The sequence below is a fragment of the Sinohyriopsis cumingii genome, chromosome 4 (genome assembly GCF_028554795.1).
Source record: "Sinohyriopsis cumingii isolate HCF-2022 chromosome 4, ASM2855479v2, whole genome shotgun sequence".
NCBI lineage: Eukaryota > Metazoa > Mollusca > Bivalvia > Unionida > Unionidae > Sinohyriopsis > Sinohyriopsis cumingii.
In genome coordinates, this window is record NC_142964.1 from 17,234,130 (window position 1) to 17,259,149 (window position 25,020).

Here is a 25,020-nt window from a genome sequence, read left to right on the forward strand (position 1 = left end):
TTATGAAACTAGGTTTGCTTATGGTCTGTCATGTTTAGCTGGACCAGATAGCCTTTGGTGTTGAATTCTGATAGGATGATATTTGACATAATGAAATGGGAACGATTATCTATTTCCAACTGGATATCTGACAGAAAATTTAGTTCACTTCTGTTTATTCTGAAAGGGGAAGTAGCTCCACTGACATATTCACGTACCTACTTACCTAAGTACATGTATCTACGTACTTTTGTATCCACCTACCCACATGAAGTTGAGGACCGAAAAGAGGCGAGACAGTAGGGAGGCTGGATAAGGAAAAAAGCGAAAGGACCGAGAAGAACAGCCACAGTGAAGTTGGAGTGAACCAGAAATAAGCAGGTTATTAAGTTGTACAAGGCAATGACTTCAATTGTTCACTGGATTCTATGATGGACCAATCCTATCATTTAAAACAGATCAGTTATTTAAAAATTTGTGTTTGAAATTAGCTGAATGATTTATTTAAAACTGAAGTTTATCTTCCTAATTTAATGTATTATCACAGTTGCTTATGTAATTGATTAAATTGTTGGTTTTCATGTAAGGCCCAGGCTCGTGTCATTCTGTTCTATATATCTGCTCACCCTCTAGATAATGATAGCCAATAAAGTGGACACCGTGTAAGAAGGTACAACCTCACAACACCACCACTCTGCAACACCGCTACAAATTAAAAAGGCATCTTTGCAGAAAAAATGTAGACACTTGGAACTTTATAATGTATGCAGCCCAAAATGTCAGTAACTTTGTCAGATTATGGAAGCAATTGGAAGTAGATTCTTCTGTAGTCAATGATCATCTGATTTCAGAACAGTAGACCAATCAGCAAGTGATTTAGAGGATTGAGGTCAGAACTGTAGACCAGTTCCCAAGAAGTTTGATCAAACTGGCTGAGCTGTCCTGGAGAGGTCGAAAATAGGTTTCCATTTTGCTTGCTATGGAAGCCATGACATTGAAAGAGGAAACATCCTGAACACTGGTAGAGCATGTCCTTATGGACATTCTCACCAAATTTGATTGAAACTGAACTGGCTCAGCTATTTTTGACATGCTGTAAATAGCAAAGGTGATGGACAACACATGACTGATAAAAGACAATCTATGCCAGACACAGGCCTGTATCTGATTCATTAGGTAGCAGCCAAAGTGAGCACACAAAAAATTGTTCAAATGTACAGGGGCAAAACAAATCTAAATGAATGAAAATTCAGTGACCTGACTGCATAATTGTCAATTTAAACTGAATGATAAATTTGCAAAGTTCAACCCAAGACAGGTTGTTTTGGACAAATATATACCTAAAAATTAAGTTGTTTTAATTCTTAAAGTATCCACTGTGCTATTGACACATCTTAAAACTTTTTACGAGTAGATTTAAACAATAAAGTTAGTGAAGACAATATGCAGTTGAGGATTTGCAGTTTATCTAGACAGGTAAAAAACTATAACAGAACCTTAAAACTGAACCATTGCAGTCTGAAGTTAAGCAAAATCCTGCCTTATAGATTGCCTATTTCTATGTCAGCTAGATAATTTGTAGTTTTTATTCTAATAAAGGATTCTCTCATGGGTCGGTGGTTCTTCCTCCACCAGTTATACTGGCCACCATGTATATATAGCCTATCTTGTGCTGACAAATGGGGCTAAACCCTACAACAATGATAATAATAGAGACCACACTTTAGTCTAACCATTCCAGTCACAAAACAGTAATGTACATCTGGATGAGTATCTATGCAACATATTCTCTTTTGGAAGTATGATGTCGATCTTTCAACGAAGAAAATGCAATGCACACACTGTAAACTGACTGCTTTATCCCTGCATTAATGTTTTTTAAAGTACAAAAAGAAGAATTTTAGCTCTGATAGGATGATCCCCAGGGCAAGGACTCTCCTTATGGGGTCAAAGAGAAACCCTGATATGGGCCAAAGGATTACTTTAACAGATTCTGCAAAACATAAAGTTATAATTTGAATGATGGCTTATACCATATTTATGTTTATTTTATGCACCCAATTGCAAGGGACTTTTTGCTTGGTTTTTCAAGACAGACCAGGGATCCAGAATAAGAAATACAGCTGTACCCATTATAAAATACTTTGCTATAACACCATTCCAGATATAAAGCAATGTCATTATGAAACCCATGGGAAAAAGGATGAAAATAAACTTTTGCTAACAATTTTAAACATCCATCATTATCAAAAACTTAACATGAAATCCACTGCATTTGATTTGAGTATTTCCAGAACAAGTTATTTTAAACAGTCAATGTTTGACTCTAATTAGCCAACTACTATGATCAGTCAATGACACATATTGTATTCCTAACATGCTATGGCACAGCTGACAAGTAATCACATCTCTTGAACCACTATTCTAATTAATTTGTGTCATCTACTGTATTTGATAACAGTACATACGACTGTCAATTTTTCAAATTTTCTTAAGCATTAAAGTCACCAACTTAACCTCTGTAAACACAGAGTCACTTATCATACAAACGACTTGCATGTTAGATCACTGTTTAGACATTTATAAACAAATAGATCAAATTAGTGATGGCAGGTCTTGTGTATACGGCACTGAATTCTGTGATCTTTTCTGTTCAGGTGTCAATAAACAATGGCCTACAATACTTTTGTCTCTGGTACTCATCATGCAAAACTACCAACTTGTGACCTTCAATGCTGCTAAAGTACATCAACCAATCACCAGAGAGAAAGTGATAGTTACTGATAGATACTCATTTGCTACAAATAAAGACCAAAAACTACCATTAAAACAATGAAGTATCACTCTGTCGTGAACTCAGCATGATTTAAGAATGAATTCACTAATGTGTTTATTTAATAGGATGGAAAAATGATCACTTAAATCATCCTGAATAGAAATGTTTAATCTCGACAAAGATGTCCAGGAAAGGAAAGCTTATTCTTAAAAAGATGGATCTTTCATAATTACTTATATTTTGTGAAATGCAAACTCGAATTTGTATGGCCTAAAGATGAGGTAAGCAAACATTTAAGATCACTTGGCAATGTTCAGCAACGGATCAACACAGACGAGGACTGTTCCTTGTTAAGTCTAATACTGAAATTGTCCAGTTTTACTGCTACGACAATAAAAATAAACATATAGGTCTGGATCAGCAGGAAGCAGGTTTTACTATTGCAGAGATGAAGAAAATCTGCCAGAAGCCATATCTGGATTTGAGAAAGGATCGGTGTGACAAAAACATACATGCCAACCCCTGGCGAGGGAAAAGTGTTATCCAAGTGGACAAAAAGAGTAATCCGAGCAGATAAAGAGTAATCCACATATAACATGATAAAAATTCAATGAGCATATGTACAAAATGATTTATTTACCCCTCTGGACTCTTCACATCAATTTCTGTTTCAAGTTTTTGTATACAACACTGAGCTTTAAAAAGCAACATACTCTCATACTGCATTTCAAATCACTTTGTACCAGCTGAGACTATAAATGTTTTGCACACCAGCAAAGCACTAAGTGCTGGGTTATTACAGAGCCTGGATCTAAATTCAGTTTTACTTTTGTTAACAATGCTGAACAATCTCTCACAGTCAGCATTAGAATGGTAAAGAACCAATATTCCTTTCATAACCTGACAAAGAAGAGGAAATTTATATCTTCCAGTTACTGTGTCTTTTAGCTGGCAAACAAGATGAAAAAATCAACTCTGTCCCCATGAAGTGCATTGTCAGGTAGAGTACCAACTTGATACTTCTAATTTATCAGCAGCCTTTCCTGCAGCATGGTGCATCATATGACAGAGACAACATGATATGTACAATAAAGAAGACATTTTTCAAAATATAGTATGCAACTCCTTTAGGAATTCCAGTCATCACTGATGCAGCATCAGCTGAAAACCCCATACAGTTCTGCCAACATATATTTATTCAAAGCATTATCAAGCAAATATAAACGTTTTCTCCAGTGGAATCTACTGTTAATTCTGGCAATGAAAGAAGAGCACTCTGACTTTGACCTTTTCACTGTCAAAGTCTCTTAAACAGACTGGGTACGTTTTGTCATCATAATCACTACTCCTGTCTGTTGCAATACTAAACGGCCCAATTTTCTTGGCTTCTGCATTTTTAAGTGAAGTATCTTCTGCTAAACACCTAACAATATTAGATGATTTTGTTCTTGCACATGCATATTTTCAGCAACTTTGGAATCGGGGAAACATTCGTTTGAACAAAGGACCAATGTAGTCTTCTACCGCTTGGGGTAGTCTGTGTTCTTTTAAGAACTCGGTACATAATGCCTCTGCATTTATAAAATTTGTGTCCACAATTAAGTTCTGCTATAAATAAAGAAGTTACTATAGTAATGGAGTTAGGAAAATGAGCTAACTCAAGGTTTCTTTCTTTTACCACTATGACCAATATTAAAATCCTTTCCACACAGCCTGCAAGGGGCATGAAGCTGCCCTAGAATGGAATGCTGTAATATGTTGTTCACGTCTTCATCTCTGAATCGATTTTTCATCTTTTCTAATCCATATATGAAATTATTTGAAAAACATTTTTGCTCTAACACACGCATCGACTAGAATAAATCCGACTTGACTTTCAGCGCCAAATACCTACAGACTGATTCTGTACCAGTTATCAATTTGAACAAAGAATCTGCGAGTAAAGATTACAAGTTAAAAAACCAGTCTGTTCTAACTAAGCCATGCAGCTGCTATAAATAGAAACAGAGGTCAAAAGTTTGAAAGTAGAACCAGCATATTTCTTGTAAATAGGGCAACTGCTATAAATATAACATAATAATGTTAGGAAAGTGCATGTAAGTCTACGGACAAGTGTACTCTTATGTCATTGTTACACAGAAGCCGTCTTTTCTAGAATATGGTCTATGGGATTAATGGGATGTTAATAAAAATGAGAAAACAAATTATACCCTTTTTTTGGAGGGGGATAAAACCAAAAACGCATAATCCGAATAAATTTACACGTAAGGTGTAATTTAGTGGAAAAAAGCATAATGATTACGCCAAAAGCATAATGCTTGGCGTGTATGCAAAAAGCCAGTACATTCGGCCAGTAAAAGATTGTGCAGCCATAAATCATTATAAACTTTGCAAAAATTTTGTTATAAAAATATATATAATTTTTTTTAACAGAATGAACTAGTCTGAAACAAATTCATGAAGCATTTCAAGCTGCAATATACACTCATATTAGTGAACTGTGCTTATTATATCTGGCTAAGTACTTTTTGAGAATAAATGCACTTATTTTGGATATCATCTTATTACATACGTGTGTGGCAAGTGTGACGACATTCAGTTACTAATCTCTGTTATGGAGCTCTTACATGACAAAATATTTTACAAAGTTGACATTACTCATTGCACCTTTTTTTACAAACAGATGTTAATTAATTGCAAATTAATTTTATAAGTGGTAAATATGTAATCTTGAGCTCTTAATAAAATAACTTTCTCAGTGTCAGGATAAGTTGGCATCAAGTACAAAGCAGAATTTAATCATGCAATGTTTTTTGCAAGGGACCAAGATTTTTCATCAATTTATATAAATTTGGACATAATGACAATGCAGCTGTACATTGGTAAGTATATTTGTAAAGGTGGCTGTTTCATCAGTTTTCATGTTACACGTATGACCTGACGTACCAAAGTATAACGATATGGGTTGAAAGAAAAGTACATAATCTTAATATTATATCTTTATTTTCTTTTTAAAACATTATTTGTGAAAATTAAATGCACAAATACCATGATGTGATAAAAATATGTAATTTACATAAATATGATTCCTATATGTTTGACTACTCTTTTGTTTATTCCCCTTCCACCCCATACAAACATGCAAGTTTTTATATATGGCACACTAAATAACTAGGGCTGTATTTATGGACTCCCAGTACCATGTTATGAGTGATAACTGTATGGCATGTAATCAAACTATTTTAACTTGGAAGTTGTTTTTTTTTAAAAAAGGGAGAAATTACTGATTGCCTAATTACTCCCATATATCAATGCAACAGTATCTATAACAATTTTTTTCTGGTTTTATCAAGAACTGTTTTTATAATTTTCAGTTTTGGCATGTCTGAATTGGTAATTTTTAATTCAAAAGTTTGGAAATACCCCTCATTTTTTAAATTTGATACGGGACAAAAAATCCATGACTGCATAGTTTAGACCCTAATCTGTCACCACTTAACGTGCTGGCAGATAGTTCTGGCCAACAATAATTTTAGTTACATAGTTTACACCAAGAGATTTGCTCAATATATTTAAAAGTCAGTATTCTAGCTAAGAGTTTCTTATAGGGGAGAGGAATATGGGGACTATGAAGTGGTAGTTTTTGTAAAGAAGGGCATCTTTGTGATAAAACAGACTTGATGTCAATAATGAAATTTAGCGCTTACTTTCTGTAAGCAGAAACACACAAAAGCACATTCTTCCGTTTATTCTACATTTGCCAGAAAAGTAAGTGAAGTAAATAGAAAACAACAAAGATCTGACAAGGTGCTTGAGCGATCTAGGAGACAGTGGGGAGAGAGTTTAGAAGGCATATCCTGTACGTGAGGATGAAGGCAGAGGGGGATGCCCCTCTATTTCTATCTAGCTGGATTGTAATGAAAAGAAATCTTGAAAGCTATCACATTCCAATGGTTACTAATGGACAAAGTCACAGCAAGAGCTAATTTTATGCTAAGACTAGCTAAAGCTAGTCGGGGTTCAGCATGAGGCTTAACATCAGTGCATCTCAATGAAAGCCTCTAATCTTCTAGGAACTTGCCCCTTGTATGGTATAGCACATTTTACTATCTTTTGTGCAGCTAAACACTGCAGGGACATGTAGTCTAATGGGGAAACTATGTCATAGATAGACATACCCCTAATTAGTTGCATTGCAGTTTTCCTATCCTTGTTTGCAGCATCAATATGGGCTCCATTTTTCAGCAGGGAGTGAATTACGTCTGCACGACAAGGCCTGTTGACTGCTGCTATGTGCAATGGTGTGTTTTTGTCAACATCCACAGCATTTACATTTGCTCCCACTTCCACTAGAAGTTCTACAACAGATGATGATGGAAAAGAACAAACAGGATAACGTCCAACATTTGTTGTCTCCCTTGAACAAGCAAGATGAAGTGGTGTAAATCCGTTGGTACCTCTTGGTTCATAACGAATGAATCTATATACAGTCTGTTTAAAATTATGCAGCTGATTACCTGACATGTTCTTCTTGAGTCTACACATCAAGCATAAGACATGCATTATTATCACAAGAAGCCTATTAAAATGAGTCATGTCCCTATCTGTTTGGGCAACTGTCAACAGGTGCTTCCTCCCCCTCTCTGACTCATCTATGGCTCTAAGAAAAACGGCTATGATATCCTCAAAACCCACAGGATGTGCTGGTCGATTCCTCCATTCTGTTGTCATGAAAGAAAATAATTCTGCAAAGGATAAGAAACTGCTTTGAGTCATAGGGCTGAGCGGTTCAAGGACTTTTTGTTGCATGTCTAGTGCATACATCCAAAGCAGAATACACCGATCAAAGTTACCCATGTCAGCATACAGTGCCCCTCTGTATCGGATATAGTATGATGTGTCTGGGTGGGCAGGACCCAATATTCTTTCCCGCACCAACAATGCTTGCATTCTCATGGCATCAGGATCTGAAATTAAATCATCTAGTTGTTCAAGTGTTATTACTTCCTTTGCATTTTCATAAGCAGAGATTTGTGATATGATGGGTTCCTTAGGAAGTTTAGTATTTCCTTCTGCAAAACGTTCTTCCATTGCTGCTCGCCAAAAGGTGAGAGCACCAAGCATGTCCCGTTTTTTGTCAACATATGTGGCACCAAGCAGCTCAAGTGCATCAATCATTTCCTGTCTGCAGCATTCAGCTCTTGAGATTAAGAATTCTACAATCTTGGCATACCCTGCTACGCTTGCTGCTAACAGGGGAGTCATCCCATATGCATCTTTCTCCATTTTGGCATCAAACTTCAGCAGTATCTTCATAATGTCAATGCTACCTGACTCTGCACAATCATGTAAGGCTGTGTTACCTGTAGAATGGAAAAAAGTACATATTTATTTCACTCTTAAAATAATTATTTGCCATTTTAACATTATCAGCATTAACAGTTATTTTTTTAAGGATATGATGAAAATATGCTTACAATGTGAGAGCAAGAATTTACAGATTTTGGGTGGGTTTCTATTTCACATGATGTATTTCACACGACTACAACACCTGTAAAGTGAACATTTTAAAAGGTACTAAAACACACAAGAATATTTTTCTACTCCGTTAAAGAATGAATGCAGAAAAATGTGAGGATGTGTGTGTGTAATTTGGAGTTTAACACAGCTTTAATAATTTTTCAGTCATATCGCTACAATGTCCGCAGCGTGGCAGTTTATAGTGATGTCTAGCACTGGGGCATCATGCCACAGACATGTAGTATGATGTTCCACCCAGTCACATTATCCTGACACCAGGCCAACCAGTCCTAACACTAACCTCTTAATGCTGAGCGCCAAGCGAGGCAGCTGTTAGTATAATTTTTGTAAGTCTTTGGTATGACTCGGATGGGGATCGAACCCACAACCTATCGCATCAGAGGCGGACGCTCTAACCACTAGGCCACCGGAGTGGTAATAAAATGTGAGGAAACAAAGTTGTTGAACTTTGGTCCTAAAGATACTATCTGCATTTGCAATTTCTGCAGTAACATGTGAATGCAACGAAAGAGGATCATAATATGGAATCTGCACCATCAAAAACTACTGACAATAACATTAAAACTTTGAATAACCGGCCTATCTATCAAAATATTTTATTCAACACTTTACGAAATTTTTACTCTAGACTTGCAAACATTATTCAGGACTAAAAAAAAATGCAATCTTTTGACTGAGCAGAATTTTTTTAAATAGGAATTTCAGTCAAGTAAAGTGATGCAGTGGCCCCAAACTTGTTGGGGAAGAAAATAAGAATGTGCAAGATACTGGGTGTTTGGATACCAGTCTTTATTTGTATATACTAAAGTTTGGTCTCATCAACATCATTCTCCTTTTCAAGCAATTTCTAGAAAACTGACCTGAGTGAAAAATAATTGTTACCTACTGCAAACAATTGACACTTGTGGCAGATAGTTTCTGATTTAGTATTGATTTGAAAGTTTAGCAGATCATAATCGAAAATGTCATCATTATTTGTCAATAAGTTTACTGTTATAAGTCATATATATTGGTACTTTGTTTATATTTAAGAAGAAAAATAACCCCTCCAGAAGTAATAATGGTGACAGAAGTTGAATTTTCATTTATAAATGATCAAATGGGTAATAAAAGAATTGTTTTCACCCAGACTATATTCAGCACGATCTTGTTTAAGATAGACTGCGATTACCTATTACTATTAGCTGGTTGATAAATTTGACAGAAAATGCAAACATGGCTCAATCATTGTGGGGTGACAAACTTCTGAAATATTCGAGTGAATGCTTTAAAATTCAAATAATCAAAGTACAGATAATCACATCTCTCAATTAATTGGTATTCACTGAGGTGAAATGTAACAAAGTGGTCATATAGTGCATGACAATTAGGGTTTTGATACATAATTTACATATAATTTAAATATTCATTAGGTTCTTAAACTTCTATTTTATGTACCCAATGTAGCTGTGTTAATGAGGAGCAATTTCTATCAAATTTACATTTAACATGACCAAAGAGATATTTTTCATTAATTGTTTCATACCAGTCATTTTAGCCTAGCATTGTGGCATGATCTTGTTCAATAGCACCCTTACCTGTTTTTTTTTAAGGCTTTACCCTAAAACATTACAGTTCAGGACTTTCTGTTACTTTTCAATTTTTGGTCTAAATCTCGTTATGGCTTTCATAATAAATATATAATGCAAATTGTTTCCCTTGCTTGACTGAGACAGAGTACCAAGTTAAAGTTATTTGAATTTATTCAAAATTGAGAAAGATCTTTCAATATGCTCAAGTGACTAGGTTGGTTGGTTTTTAATGGTGCTTTCAACACTACAGTGGCTATATCATGCAGAGAAACTCCAATCTAAGTGTTGTTTGCAAGGACACACAAGGTTACTGACCTGGGCTATCTAGGACAGGTATGAAAACCATGACAACCAAGCCAGATCCTCTATCAACTGAGCTAAAACAGCACCAAGCTGACATACTGTTGGTCTGAAGTACCCTTCAGGAGTAACAATAACAAGATTTTCAAGCTGACATACCGTTGGTCTGAAGTACCCTTCAGGAGTAACAATAACAAGATTTTCAAGCTGGCTACTGTGGCATCTATATTAGATTTTTTAGTGGCACCGTTTACATTCAGGACCAACTAGACCTTGGAATAAATGTGTGTGTAATGTGAAATTATCTAAGTATACAAGAAGAAGTAGACATAATAAACTTGTGTTAATCAATTGATGGGAAAGAGATAATAGGTCATCCCATAAACTCTTCAGGTCTTTAACCAGTGGATCTAAAACAGATATTGCTTGAATGAAATGCATACACTTTTATTCAAAAGACCCTCAAATCACACAAGTAATTCGAGTCTAAGATCGTTTGTTTTCCTTTACATTTAATTTCAGCTATAATACTGTAACACTCATTCACTGTATGTACTATTAATTGAAGAAGCAAGCCCTTAGAAACCTGTTTTTAATCCTACAATTATGCATGCATATCCTTAAGTTTCAAGCCTGTTTTCTCATTAAAATTGCAAATGCCAAAGTGATTTTAACTTTCCTATCTTTCTTGCTATATATACCAGTATACATTGCAAGTGCCCTGCTGATCTATCCAAACACACTTCAAGGTACCCTTCTGGCCTAGCAGAGTTTTACCATGTCCTTCACAAGGTCAGTATGAAACATTTCAGGTATTTGGGGGGAGAGGCTGAAAAAGAATTCTGAAAATTCATACTGACACCTTTTATGTTTAAAAAAACCCACTGAATTGTTGCAAAATGAGGAGTTTTGTTGGTTTCAACAGCAATTTTAACACATTAATGGCTATATCATTCCAACGAAATATGAGACCAAAGATGGCCTGGGCACAGGTCCAACATGTGACCCATAGGTGTCAGATGCACTACTAACTGGGCTACTGTGGCTTCCTAAAAATCAAAGACTTAAAAAATCAATGATTTAGCAATATTCATTGTATTGCATAGGGAATAAACTTCCCCAAAATCAAATCTGAACAAAAAAAAAAGGATCAAACAAAAGTCCCTTGAGAGAACTAACCTACTGGGCAGTTTTCAGCTATTCAACCATTTTTTTCTTTTAACTGTTGAGTGGTAAACCATCCCTGATATTCTTTAGCAATAACAGGGTTTTCAAATGGAGAAAAAAAAATGCAGTGGTGTTAGTTTACTCAGGAAGAAGTAATGGCATAAAGTCAAACCATGTAAAGTACAAATTCCTTCACTGACACTGGCTAAAAACAAAAGGATACTTATTCAAGAACCAATTAACAGCTCTTTTGAAACTTCTTTATGTGCTGAATGTAAAACGGCAAAAGTGCACTGAAAAAACAGTCATTACATGAGCTCATAACTGGAGACCTGCATAGTAGAAGAAGGAAAGTTACAAAACATTCTATGCCATGCAAAATCCTTCACATGGCTTCCTTTTTCAATCCTTATTTTGAACACTGATGTTGATACCAAGTAAGTGATGTCAAGTTTTAGATGGTGACTATTAAAGTATTAGTATTCTTATCTATAGGAAAATTGCTACAATGTCTCAACTCCCAATAACTTCATTCTGAATGTGTTTTGAGAGCACTCTATGCTGATAGTGACTGACTACCTGATGTAACACTGCTGCAACTGATCTCTCAAGTTAATCTACCAGTAAACATGGAATGCACTTATCCCATGTGGCATATATATAAACATCAAGAAAGAAATCAGATTAGTAAATTGTAAAACAAAAGTAGCAATTAGTTTCGGAGAAAAAAAAAATTTAATCTTGGTCAATGGATGTCATATGGTTGCTGATGTAAGTCAAACTTATAGGCAAAATGTAAAAACTTTTAAACTTTTTTTTAAAAACCCATAATTTTATACTGTAGCAAAATATAGTTATTCTTGAATATCAATGATAAAGAGAACAAATATCACTTTTACTTTCTTGTTAGAATAAATTGCCTACATCAGAGCCTTCTTTGACAATAAAAGATCCCTTTTAAATGAAAACATTGTTTCTAAAACATGTTAATATTTAAAATCTGTTGTAAATATAATAGCCCAATAAATCAGATCAACTCAACTACACGCCAAAATGTTGTCTAATGGGTGTAAAACACTGCAATGAACAGTCATTACCTACCCACCACCCACCCCACCAATATAATGCCCTTCTTCATGTGTCACTATATGGCTTTATTTTACATGATGCTAAGGTATGGGCACAGGTATATTGCTACTTATCATAAAAAGAAATGTTGAAATTAAACTGAGCAAATAAGCAAATGTTGACATCCAAGAGAAACAAAAAGGAGCATTTTTCAATTGGAAAGTAAAGTTGCTGGAAAATTGTTCTGACATAGGAAATGAACCACACACGACATAGTGCAATCCTAAAATGATTTGGGAAAAACACCATGGAATTATCACAAATGAACCTATCCCTGAATTTCTAAAATAAGACAATTTCAAATGTCAAAAATAAGCACAGCGATTAGATCATTCACATTAACCTTTCACACTTTTCCTGTTAACATCTGCCCCGAGCTCTAACAAGTACTGTGAAATATCCTTGTGTCCCTTATAACATGATATCATTAAGCAGGTGTGACCATGGCGGTTGGCTATTTCGATATCGGCGTTGTGTGCCACCAGAAACTTGACTATATCGTAGTGGCCGTCAAAACAGGCAGCTCGAAGCGGAGTTGAATTGGTGAGAGTGGTCTTATTAACATCGGTCCCTTTCTCTACAAGATATTCCACAATTGGCAGGTGCCCTGCAGCAGCTGCACACCAGAGGGGTGGAGCGCCCTCAATCGTTTCTCCATCAAAAGTCACGGATCCCACCTGTTCAATATCAGCCTTGCATACATCGACTAAATATTTGACAACATCATAATGTCCATTCCGACAGGCCATTATCAGCGGGGTAGCTCCATTTGTTTTGGCATGTACAAGTTTTGACACTTCATCTTTAGATTTGTGATCAAGAAAAATTTTCAGACGGCTCAATTTGCCGTCCCTGGCGGCATTGTACACAACACTGCGATACTCCATCACTTCTGACAGAGAATATACGTCTCTGTCATTTCATTGGCAACCTCAAAGTTTCATATTTTAATCAGAAGGGATGGAGTGTTTGGAAAAATTATCTCTCTCTGCAACGTCGAGAACTTTTAGCATTAAGATGGCGCACATAGTACTTCCTTCTGACGTAAGGATCAAGGGAGAATACTCTTACAAAGCTGAGTTGTCTACCTTGGAGCATTATAGGATTCACACCAGTTTATTGATAAACTTTATTGGTGTTGTTTTGGTTTGTCTTTTTATTTTTATTTTGACTAAATATTCATTCCAGTAAATATGTATTATGGATAAATTAAATTCCACTCCAAGATAACATATGTTCCAAAGGCAAAAGATTTTGTGATTTGTTTAACACCTTAGAGCAAAAGGAACATACATTCTGAGAGGCTCACAGGTTGCCATAAACATCAAAAAAGAGGCTAAAAGAGAGAAGCAAGACTATATGATTACCAAAGGAGTAATAAAACAGAAATCAACTATAATGTAATTGAAAAATTGTAGTGTCACTTGAGTAGACAAAAATTAACTCCTAAATTATTTGGCAAGAGACAACATACACAATCTGGGAAAAACAGAAACAACAGAAGATAATAGGTGCAAGTAATGTTCATAGAATTTAACTGACATAACACGATTGTAAAGAGTACCACAATATATGCAGCACAAATAGAACAAAAGAATCACACATTAACTACTACCACTACTACAACAAATTCTACTACTACTACTACTATTGATAATGGGGAAGAGGGACACTCGAGCAGTGATGGAGAAATTAGACCAAAAGTAGCAGAAGGGAAACAATTTAAGTGAAAGAAGAAAATATGCCATACAAAAATTGCTAAATGACGCAAAATATGATAAATTAAGCATAAAATAGGATTGAAAACGTAATAAGTTTTGAGGAAGTGACCCAAAGACTAATGTGTTCATAAAAGAAGCAAGAATTATTCAGCAAGATGAAAATAGATTGACTGGTAGAATATAATTACCATAAGGCTTTTGGTTTCTGTTACTTACATGGTATCTCCTTTCACATTTTGTTGTGGTTTCATCTTAATGGTCTTCATCGTATAATGTTCTTTTAGCTTTTACATTTTTTTTTCATTCCATTTTTTCTCATTTCTTTTTAGATGATAAGTACATAGCTGTGTTATCATGAATGAAACAGGGCAGAGGATGTACTTAGCTGTGTTCTCATGATGAATGAGTTGACAGGACAGAGGTTGTAGTTAGCTGTGTTCCAGCGCCGTGCAGAGGATTTGGTGGCTCCGAGCTCACTTGAGGCAACTGTTACTGGTATTGTAGAGAAAATACGCAGCGCTATCACTACATTTCTGAAGAGTTCACCAAGCTTCAGTTCTGAAATCTTGTTCAACGAGTCAAATGAAGAAAGAGGTTTCTCACGAAAATTTGCTGCATGAATTTGTTTCATATGAAGCAGTTCTTCAGACAGTTCAGTTTCAGTTACGTCACATGATTATTTCTTCGAAAAATCAGAACAGGCACTCTTAATTTCATCTTCAGACTGTTTTCGATACTCCCACAAGAAAGAGAATGTAGCCAAGATTTTTTGAATGGCTGTGAAACGAACTGAAAGTCCACCAATAACTGAATCAATAATGTGATTTAAAAAAAAACAAAAAAAAAAAAAAAACAGTTGTCCGAAAAGTTGCCTCTTCTTCTGATTCCATTTCCGTTGAATCTGTGATGTGTTCATCGCCTTCAACTTGTTCTCCAGCAAAATGTTTACGCTTCACTTTCCGATGGATTGGAAATTCAGAACTGATTTTTGCAGACACTGCCACTGTTTTGGCTTCTTTCAAAATTGTTGGCCAGTCATCCCGAACAGATTTGAGGTGACTGATCAATGCCTCAATAGTTTTCACCTCAACATCAACAGTTGCCTTTCTTTCCTGAATGACCTGGTTGCAGCGATCAATCAATGTGAGGACTTTCATCCAAATGCCTCCCATGAGAACACATTTGAAGGAGTTCATATATTTTATGGCACCTTTCACATCTGTTCGTGTTTTTGCAGTCAGATTCAAGCTCTGAACTTCTTCCAAAGAGGCAATGATTCCGCACAAGTGATTAGAGAAGAGGCGAATGCTATCAAGTCTCTCAGTCCATCACGTCCCAGATTGCCCATGCAGAGACACACCATGCAGCTTCTTTTGTAATATTTCCCAGCGTTGTGGACTATCAGAGAAGATGGTATAGACAGTTTGATCAATTCCAAAGAAGGTCTCAGCATCTGTGCAGCTTGAGGCAGCATTCAGTCCACACAAATTCAATGAATGACAGCCACATGGTGAGAGTATAGAAAGTGAGTTCTTCTTTAGGAAAATGGCGTGAACACCTTTGTACTTTCCTGACATGTTGGCCCCATTGTCATAGCCTCGGCCACGGCAGTGCTCAAAGCGAATTTTCAAAGTTTCCAAAGTCTCCAGGACTAATCTTGCAATTTCAGATCCAGTCTTTTTTGCACAATCTGCAAAGATCAAAAACCGCTCTTCGATGGAAAATTTTCCAAGTTCTTCATGTACGTATCGTATGACAAAAGTAGTTTGTTCAGTATGATTCACATCAGGGATGGCATCAACCATAATTGAAAAATACTTTGCAGATTCACACTCTTCTACGATTCGTCTCTGAACTTCAGTAGCACAAAGTCTAATGAATTCATTTTGAGAACGATTTGAGAGATAATGCGCTTGAAGCCTTTGACCCTTTTCCTGTGACCGTGTAACTTTCATCACATGTTCCTTGAGAAATGAATCATAATGCGAAATCAGTTCTAGCAATTCTAAGAAATTTCCATTATGAGGATCTACAATAATGTTGGACTTCCCGCAAAAAGCCAATCCACGTTCACCAAGAAACAGAACCACATCCAAGATTCGTTCTAGAATTTTCTCCATGAAGCTGCTTCGGTGAGGATTTGGCGATCCAGAAAATATTCAATTGACCGATCATTCTTCACTCGAACTTCTAATTCACGCCACTGAATGTAGCACTGTTTATAGGCTTTTGAATGCTCATGCTCAGGAATACGACTGATAAGATTCTTCCATTTTTTCCAGGTCCCCATCCTTTCGTCATTGTAAGTGATGAAGTCAAGCGTTGAACCTGACTTTCAGGTGAAAATAATCGACATGGCAAACAAAATAGTGCCATCTTTACTCGGCTAAATACAAGCCAATCTCGCGAAAATGATTCCCCATTTGGCATTTTACCTTTCAAAACAGACATTGGAAATGTGATTTCCAGTATCTTTTGGCAGCTCCAGTGAAAAGGAAATGTGACCAGCCTTGAAAAAATTTTCCAGATGAGTGGGTAAGACTGTTTCAGTTTCAAATTCCCCAATGTCAAGTGGCTGCAACAAAACTGCTCCAGTTGGCCTTGCAGAAGTATTATCATTCTGACCAATTTCAGTGATTTGACTGTCCTCAAAAATGGCTGGTGCAATTGTACTGTCACTGTCAGCAGTGTTATCAGTAACAGATGCACCTGCACTTTGGTTTTTGCTGAACTTCCTAAGTCATGATCAGTGGTATCAGCTTCTAAACTCTCTATAGCTGCTGGAACAAAAGATTGGATGTCAGGGTCATATTCTTTCTGAGTTGATGAACTACTGGAAGGGGCATCTGAGGTCTTGGGAGTCGTCGTAATTCCAATATCAAATAAGGTTTGTCTCCTTTTTTTGCAGAGCTGCTTTTTTTGCTTTGCTGATTTTTAGCTTTGACGCACCTGATGGACATGTGCGTTTCATTTCAATTGTTTACACGTACTATGCAATGCTTTGACGACTTCAGGGGTATATCTTCCAACAAAAAAAGTAACGTACTGAAATGCAGTACTTGCTGAGTACTACTGTAGTACTGCTGAATTTTCAACCAAAGCACTTTTCCAGCAGTATTTCCATATTTCCGTTTTTAAATACGGTACACGTGAATTATTTTCAATTTGGAAGTCATCGGCAGATCACCACTCCCAGATCCTTTTCATGCAAAATATATGCCTGACGACTGACGTTTCTGACCAAGAGAAAGTGACGAACTGACGAAGCCATATAAAACTCACGTCATTCAAGTGAGTCGCATTACCGGTAGAAACTATATAGCAGGATGATTCAACCCGTCATCCCACTTCCTTTTCTTTTCTTCCTGTCTCACATTGTCATTAGTTACTTCATGCTGTAGTGCATGATACAACTGAATCTCTTTTTTTTTTAAAAAAAAAAAAAGCTTTCGGCCGGCATATGTATATGATGTATTAGCCATGCTGTGCATTTGGTGTTTCCTCCATATAAATTATACTCTGTATATGACGTATTAACCATGCTGAGCATTTAGTATTTCCTCTGTACACTTACACTGTATATGAGGTATTAGCCATGCTGTGCATTTAGTATTTCCTTTGTATAATTACACTCTATATGTTGTATTAGCCATGCTGTACATTTAGTATTTCCTCTGTATAATTACACTGTATATGATGTATTAGCCATGCTGTGCATTTAGTATTTCCTCTGTATAATTACACTGTATATGATGTATTAGCCATGCTGTGCATTTAGTATTTCCTCTGTATAATTACACTGTATTTGATGTATTAGCCATGCTGTGCATTTAGTATTTCCTTTGTATAATTACACTCTATATGTTGTATTAGCCATGCTGTACATTTAGTATTTCCTCTATATAAATTATACACTGTATCTGATGTATTAGCCATGCTGTACATTTGGTTTTTCCTCAATATAAATTATACACTGTATCTGATGTATTAGTCATGCCGTACATTTAGTTTTTCCTCTGTATAATTACACTGTATATGATGTATTAGCCATGTTGTACATCTGGTTTTTCCTCTATATAAATTATACACTCTGTATGATGTATTAGCCATGCTGTACATTTAGTATTTCCTCTGAATAATTACACTGTACATGATGTATTAGCCATGCTGTACATTTAGTTTTTCCTCTGTATAATTACACTGTACCTGATGTATTAGCTGTGCTGTACATTTAGTTTTTCCTCTGTATAATTACACTGTACCTGATGTATTAGCTGTGCTGTACATTTGGTTTTTCCTCTGTATAATTACACTGTACCTGATGTATTAGCTGTGCTGTACATTTAGTTTTTTCTCTGTATAATTACACTGTACATGATGTATTAGCCATGCTGTACATTTGGTTTTTCCTCTGTATAATTACACTGTATATGACGCATTAGCCATGCTGTGCATTTAGTATTTCCTCTGTATAATTATACTCTATATGATGTATTAGCCATGCTGTGCATTTAGTATTTCCTCTGTACAATTACACTCTATATGTTGTATTAGCCATGCTGTACATTTAGTATTTCCTCTGTATAATTATACTCTGTGTGATGTATTAGCCATGCTGTGCATTTTGTTTTTCCCTATATATATTTATAATACACTGTATATTATGTATTAGCCATGCTACACATTTAGTTTTTCCTCTGTATAAATTATACACTGTATCTGATGTATTAGCCATGCTGTACATTTGGTTTTTCCTCTATATAAATTATACACTGTATCTGATGTATTAGTCATGCTGTACATTTAGTTTTTCCTCGTATAATTACACTCTATATGATGTATTAGCCATGTTTTACATTTGGTTTTTCCTCTATATAAATTATACACTCTGTATGATGTATTAGCTATGTTGTACATTTAGTATTCCTCCATATAAATTATACACTGTACCTGATGTATTAGCTGTGCTGTACATTTAGTTTTTCCTCTGCATAATTACACTGTACTTGATGTAATAGCTGTGCTGTACATTTAGTTTTTCCTCTGTATAATTACACTGTACATGATGTATTAGCCATGCTGTACATTTAGTTTTTCCTCTGTATAATTACACTGTATCTGATGTATTAGCCATGCTGTACATTTAGTATTACCTCTGTACAATTACACTGTATCTGATGTATTAGCCATGCATGACAACAAACATTTCCTCGATATAAATTATACACTGTATATGATGTATCAACCACATGCTTACTTTCTGTTAGTTTTAAGCTCAGCATAATAAATGCCCAGTCTATTTCATTATTCATGTCCCAATTATACATATATATTAAATGAGTTAGCTCCCTTTACTGTTTGGGGTGGATCACTTTGGAGGTTGATGTTGGTATAACAGTACCAATTGTGCAAGTCCAGGTGGGCGGGGCTTAAGGTGTAGGGAACATTGTATTTTGAAATAAACAACAAAACCAGCTGTGATTGGTGCATTATATAAGAGTTGTACTTTCTGTTAGGCTTAAAAAAACGTTGTGCCTCCTGTCAACATGTGAGATTATGTTAATTCCTATGTAGATGATATTTTGTATTTTTTATGATTTTTTTAAAATGTGGAACACATGTCTGAAAATGTGTCTGTTGTGACTAGATAACTCTTACCTCTGTCTAGTTCCAGCAGAGTTATCTCTCTTAAATGCAATGGAGTACCTGGTTTTGTCCTTGTCAAATTGACAATCTAACACTGCTCTCTCGAAAAGTGTGTGACATGCATGCTAAAGTAGGATAGAAAATATATTTATTTCTCCAAACATTAGCATTAAGGTCTATGGAAAAACAATTGGTACTGTGATACCTGTTGTTGTTGTAGGGTTTAACGCCATTTTTCAGTACATGATAGGCTATACATGGTGGCCAGTATTAATGGTGGAGGAAGAACCCGGGAAAACCCCAGAAAGAACCACTGACCCACGAGAAGCTACTGGCAAGCTTTCTCACATACCCACATTAGGCGAATCCGAGACTCGAACCCACGCAGACAGAGGTGAGATGGCAGTGATCCATAATGGAGAACGCTTAGACCACTTGGCCACTTGGGGCCCCACTTTGGAGGTGCATTATTTCTCCCCATATGATTGCATAGGACAGAGCATATATCAGATTTGTCTTTCGACTGACTTCACCCATCAAGTTAAGTGTTAGCAGGCCTCAGACATGCATAAGGCACTTTTCTTCCACAAGGCATGCTGGGATCAGGAAATGTGCAGGAAGTACTAGTTTTAAAAATATTGGGGTTCTAATCAAAAAGACCAATATGTGTTTATGGCATTTGCAGGTATTAAGTTGAATATGGAAAACATTTCATATTTTAAAAACTTGTTTTATTTGGTCAAGTTATATACATTTATAAAGACAAATATTATTAATTTTCACATATATAATATATACATACATAATACATACACAGATATACACTGCATACGCACATATTACCTTGTTATACAATTAATTATTTAATAGCTGTCACTGCTGTGTTATTCTTTCCCCATTGTCTTCTTATTTCTCTGTATAGGTTTGTAAAATATAATTCCAGATGTTTGATTTGTTAAACATCCTTGAAATTATAATTAGAGTCCCTTTCTTTAAAAAGAAAATATTTTCCCTTCAAATTCTTCAAGTGTATCTATAAGAAGAATTTTCCTTGATGAATGGTTTAAAAGGTTCAATTCATTTTTTTTATTCCTGCCCCCTCCACTTTCCATCTTATTTTCGTGCTAAGATCATACCTTTAACTTTTTTCTTTGCGGAGAATTTTCAAATTTGCCTCCAACACACCAATCTCATCAACATTATCTTCAGGATCGCCATTATCAAATAAACATTTTAATTCATACTCAACAATACAACAATAATTGTTTTATAGTATAACTGGTCTTGAAAGTTCACCCCTTCTGCCAAAAATAATAGTCTCTCAAGACATGTGGTCTCTCATAACAGGTCATAACACTATATAATTAACAAATCAGTGCATGGAGATCCTGGTCTCCCAAAACAGGTAGACTCTCATAGAAGTGGTCTCTAAAGACAGGTTTTACTGTATTACTTTTATACTGTGATAAAAAAATATCCCCACGAGTGTTGTGAGGAAACCAATATACTGCATTACTGCTGAGCAAAGAAGACCTGTTCAGCCAAAAATCATAATTGTATGAAAGCAATAAAGGATGTTATTAGGATATAATAATGACTTCTTTCTGCTGTAAAATAATGAAAGCTATATATCTAAATACCATCAATTGAAAGAATATCTGCACTATTGTAATAGAAAACATACAATGGAACCTAAGGATGAAATAACCATGAATTCACAACCTACTGTAAATCAACTACACTATCTTCCAACTTCTCATTACTGTTGATAACAAGAGTAGTATGAACAGCACATTACTGTACACACACACACACACACACACACACACACACACACATGTTTAATAGTCCTCTATATTCAAAAGTGACATTTTGCTATGGAACCATTTATCTTCTTTCAGTCATAGTGAATTTCACCTTTAACATTTTGACCCTCAAATCTGTAGACTTCTACCCCAAGAGCAAGTTATCCACAAAGTTTAGGTTTAGGTATGTGACAAAGAGCTGATATTATTGTGCAGAAAACATTTTTCTTCTTTCAGAGTGACCTTGACTTTGGATCTTTGAGCCTAACTTTGAAATATTTCTTCCCAACCTCAAATTCAAGCCATTGACAAAGCTTGGTAACTGTAGATCTTGGAAAATTCGAGTCATTGTGCAAAACTTATCTTTCTTATTTCAGTTAGTGACCTTAATCTTTGACTTTCTTACTCCATTAGCTCAAGTTAGAATTTTGAAACCAATTGTCATTCAGTCTAATTGTTCTTGACTTTACATTTTGAACCCAGTCAGGTATTGTCACATAATATGCTTTGCTTTATGTTTTGCATGGAAATGTCAGGAAAAGTTAGTAACTTTACACTTTTCTTGACGTATAAAGTAAGTATGAGGAATATATAGTCCTCAACCAGTAAAAATGTTTGAAAGTTTTAAGTGTGCCTGATAAAATTATTTTTAAGAATTTTATTTACAGGGTACCATTGCATATACTTTTCTATATAATTATTCTACCTTAGGACACACATTTTGCAGAGCTTATTGCACCCCCAACCACCCAAGAGTAGCCCGTAAATTATCAAAATTGCTTTTAATATCTCCCAAATGTCTGCATGGAAGTTCACCATAAATAGGCTGCATGGAAGTTCATCATATGTAGGCTGCATGAAAGTTCACCATACACAGGCTGCATGGAAGTTCACCATAGATAGGTTGCCCATGGAAGTTCACCATACACAGGCAGCATGAAATTTCACCATATACATGCTGCATGGAAGTTCACCATACACAGGCTGCCCATGGAAGTTCACCATACATAGACTGGCTGCCCATGGAGGTTCACCATACATAGGCTGCCCATTGAAGTTCACCATAAATAGGCTGCATGGAAGTTCACCATAAACAGGCTGCATGGAAGTTCATCATATGTAGGCTGCATGGAAGTTCACCATACCCAGGCTGCATGGAAGTTCACCATACACAGGCTTCATGGAAGTTAACCATACACAGGCAGCATGAAATTTCACCATATACATGCTGCATGGAAGTTCACCATACACAGGCTGCTCATGGACGTTCACCATACATAGACTGACTGCCCATGGAGGTTTACCATACATAGGCGGCCCATTGAAGTTCACCATACACAGGATGTCCATGAAAGTTCACCATACATATGCTGCATTGAAGTTCACCATACACAGGCTGCCCATGGAAGTTCACCATACATAGACTGCCCATGGAGGTTCACCATACACAGGATGTCCATGAAAGTTCACCATACATATGCTGCATAGAAGTTCACCATACATAGGCTGCATGCAAGTTCACCAAACACAGGCTGCATGGAAGTTTACCATACAGAGGCTGCCCATGGAAGTTCACCATATATAGACTGGTTGCCCATGGAGGTTCACCATACATAGGCTGCCCACTGAAGTTCACCATACACAGGATGTCCATGAAAGTTCACCATACATATGCTGCATGGAAGTTTACCATACACCGGCTGCCCATGGAAGTTCACCATATATAGACTGGTTGCCCATGGAAGTTAACCATACATAGGACCTGGGGTCCCTTGTGATTTGTTGGAGGTCAAATTTACAAACTATACTATACTTCATACTATACTAACTTTGAATTTTACTCATTCATACAATATTACTATACTTCATACTAGACTAACTTTGAATTTTACTCATTCATACAATATTCCCTATTTTAATTTGACTTCTTCATACTATAATCCTGTTTTAATTTGACACCTTCATCCTATAGTCCATTTTTTAAATTTGACTCTTTCATACTATGAAAGTTCACCATAGATAGACTGGCTGCCCATGGAGTTTCACCATACATTGGCTGCATGGAAGTTCACCATACACAGGCTGCATGGAAGTTCACCATACAAAGGCTGCCCTTGGAAGTTCACCATACATAGGCTGGCTGCCCATGGAAGTTCACCAAACATAGGCTGCATGGAAGTTCACCATACATAGGCTGCTTGTGGAAGTTCACCATACACAGGCTGCCCATGGAAGTTCAACATACACAGGATGCATGAAATTTCACCATACACAGGCTGGATAGATGTTCACCATACACAGGCTGAATGGAAGTTCACCATACACAGACTGCCCATGTGCAAGAGAGTATATATTTTTTACCTCTCCACCTGGAGTCCCTTGTGGTTTGTGGGATGTCATATTTACATACTATACTCTACTTCATACTATACTGACTTTGAATTTTACTCATTCATACAATATTCCCTATTTTAATTTGACACCTTCATACTATAATCCTGTTTTAATTTGACACTTTCATACTATAGTCCATTTTTTAAATTTGACACCTTATACTATAGTCCATTTTTTAAATTTGACACCTTCATACTATAGTCCATTTTTTAAATTTGACTCCTTCATACTATGGAAGTTTATCATGCACAGGCTGCATGGAAATGGAAATTCGTCATACCTTGACTGCCCATGGAAGTTGACAATACATAGGCTGGGTGGGGAGGGGTCTTGAGTGGCTGAGTGATCTAAAGCACTCTCTGTTATGGATCACTGCCATCTCACCCCTGTCTGCATGGGTTTAAGTCTAGGATTCGACCAATGTGGGTATGTGAGAAAGCTTGCCAGTAGCTTCTCATGGGTCAGTGGTTCTTCCTGGGGTTTTCCTGGGTTCTTCCTCCACCATTAATACTGGCTGCCATGCATAGCCTATTGTGTGCTGAAAAATGGCTTTAAACCTCACCATAACAACAACAACAATAGGCTGGCTGCTTATGGAAGTTCACCATACACAGGCTACATGGAAGTTCACCATACACAAACTGCCCAAGGAAGTTCACCATACACAGGCTGCCCATGAGCAAGAGAGTATGAATTTTTTTACCTCTCCACCTGGGGTTTTTTGTGGTTTGTGGGAGGTCAAATTTACAAACTATACTAAATTTCATACTATACAAACTTTAAATTTTACTCATTCATACAATTTCCCTGCTTTAATTTGACTTCTTCATATTATACTCCATTTTAATTCAACTCCTTCCTATACTCCATGTTTTAAGTTGACACCTTCATACTATACTGTTTTTTAAAATTCGACTCCATACTATACTCCATATTTTATTTTGACTCCTTCATACTATACTCCATGTTTTAATTTGACTCCTTCATACTAT

At 36.1% G+C, this 25,020-nt stretch overlaps 2 protein-coding genes across 2 annotated transcripts; both read right to left on the bottom strand.

Annotated features, from left to right (window-relative positions):
• Positions 1-5,741: 5,741 nt before the first annotated feature.
• LOC149800692 (protein fem-1 homolog C-like) lies at positions 5,742-13,492 on the bottom strand. The gene is made up of 2 exons (XM_089954728.1): positions 12,806-13,492; positions 5,742-8,118 (listed from the first exon to the last, which is right to left on the bottom strand). The coding sequence occupies exons 1-2, from the start codon at positions 13,347-13,349 to the stop codon at positions 6,794-6,796; spliced, it is 1,869 nt and encodes a 622-aa protein (XP_089810854.1). The 5' UTR covers positions 13,350-13,492; the 3' UTR covers positions 5,742-6,793.
• Positions 13,493-15,511: 2,019 nt separating this feature from the next.
• Positions 15,512-16,303, bottom strand: LOC149800693 (zinc finger MYM-type protein 1-like). Its single transcript, XM_089954445.1, has one exon. It carries the CDS (start codon positions 16,301-16,303, stop codon positions 15,512-15,514), a length of 792 nt encoding a protein of 263 aa, XP_089810571.1.
• Between the last annotated feature and the right edge of the window lie 8,717 nt (positions 16,304-25,020).

Coding starts and splice junctions, on each gene's coding strand:
- LOC149800692 (XM_089954728.1), bottom strand. CDS start 13,349: ATGGAGTATCGCAGTGTTGTGTACAATGCCGCCAGGGACGGCAAATTG. Junction 8,119..12,805: donor TAACAGGAAAAGTGTGAAAG/GTTAATGTGAAT, acceptor TCCATTCTACAG/GTAACACAGCCTTACATGAT.
- LOC149800693 (XM_089954445.1), bottom strand. CDS start 16,303: ATGGAGAAAATTCTAGAACGAATCTTGGATGTGGTTCTGTTTCTTGGT.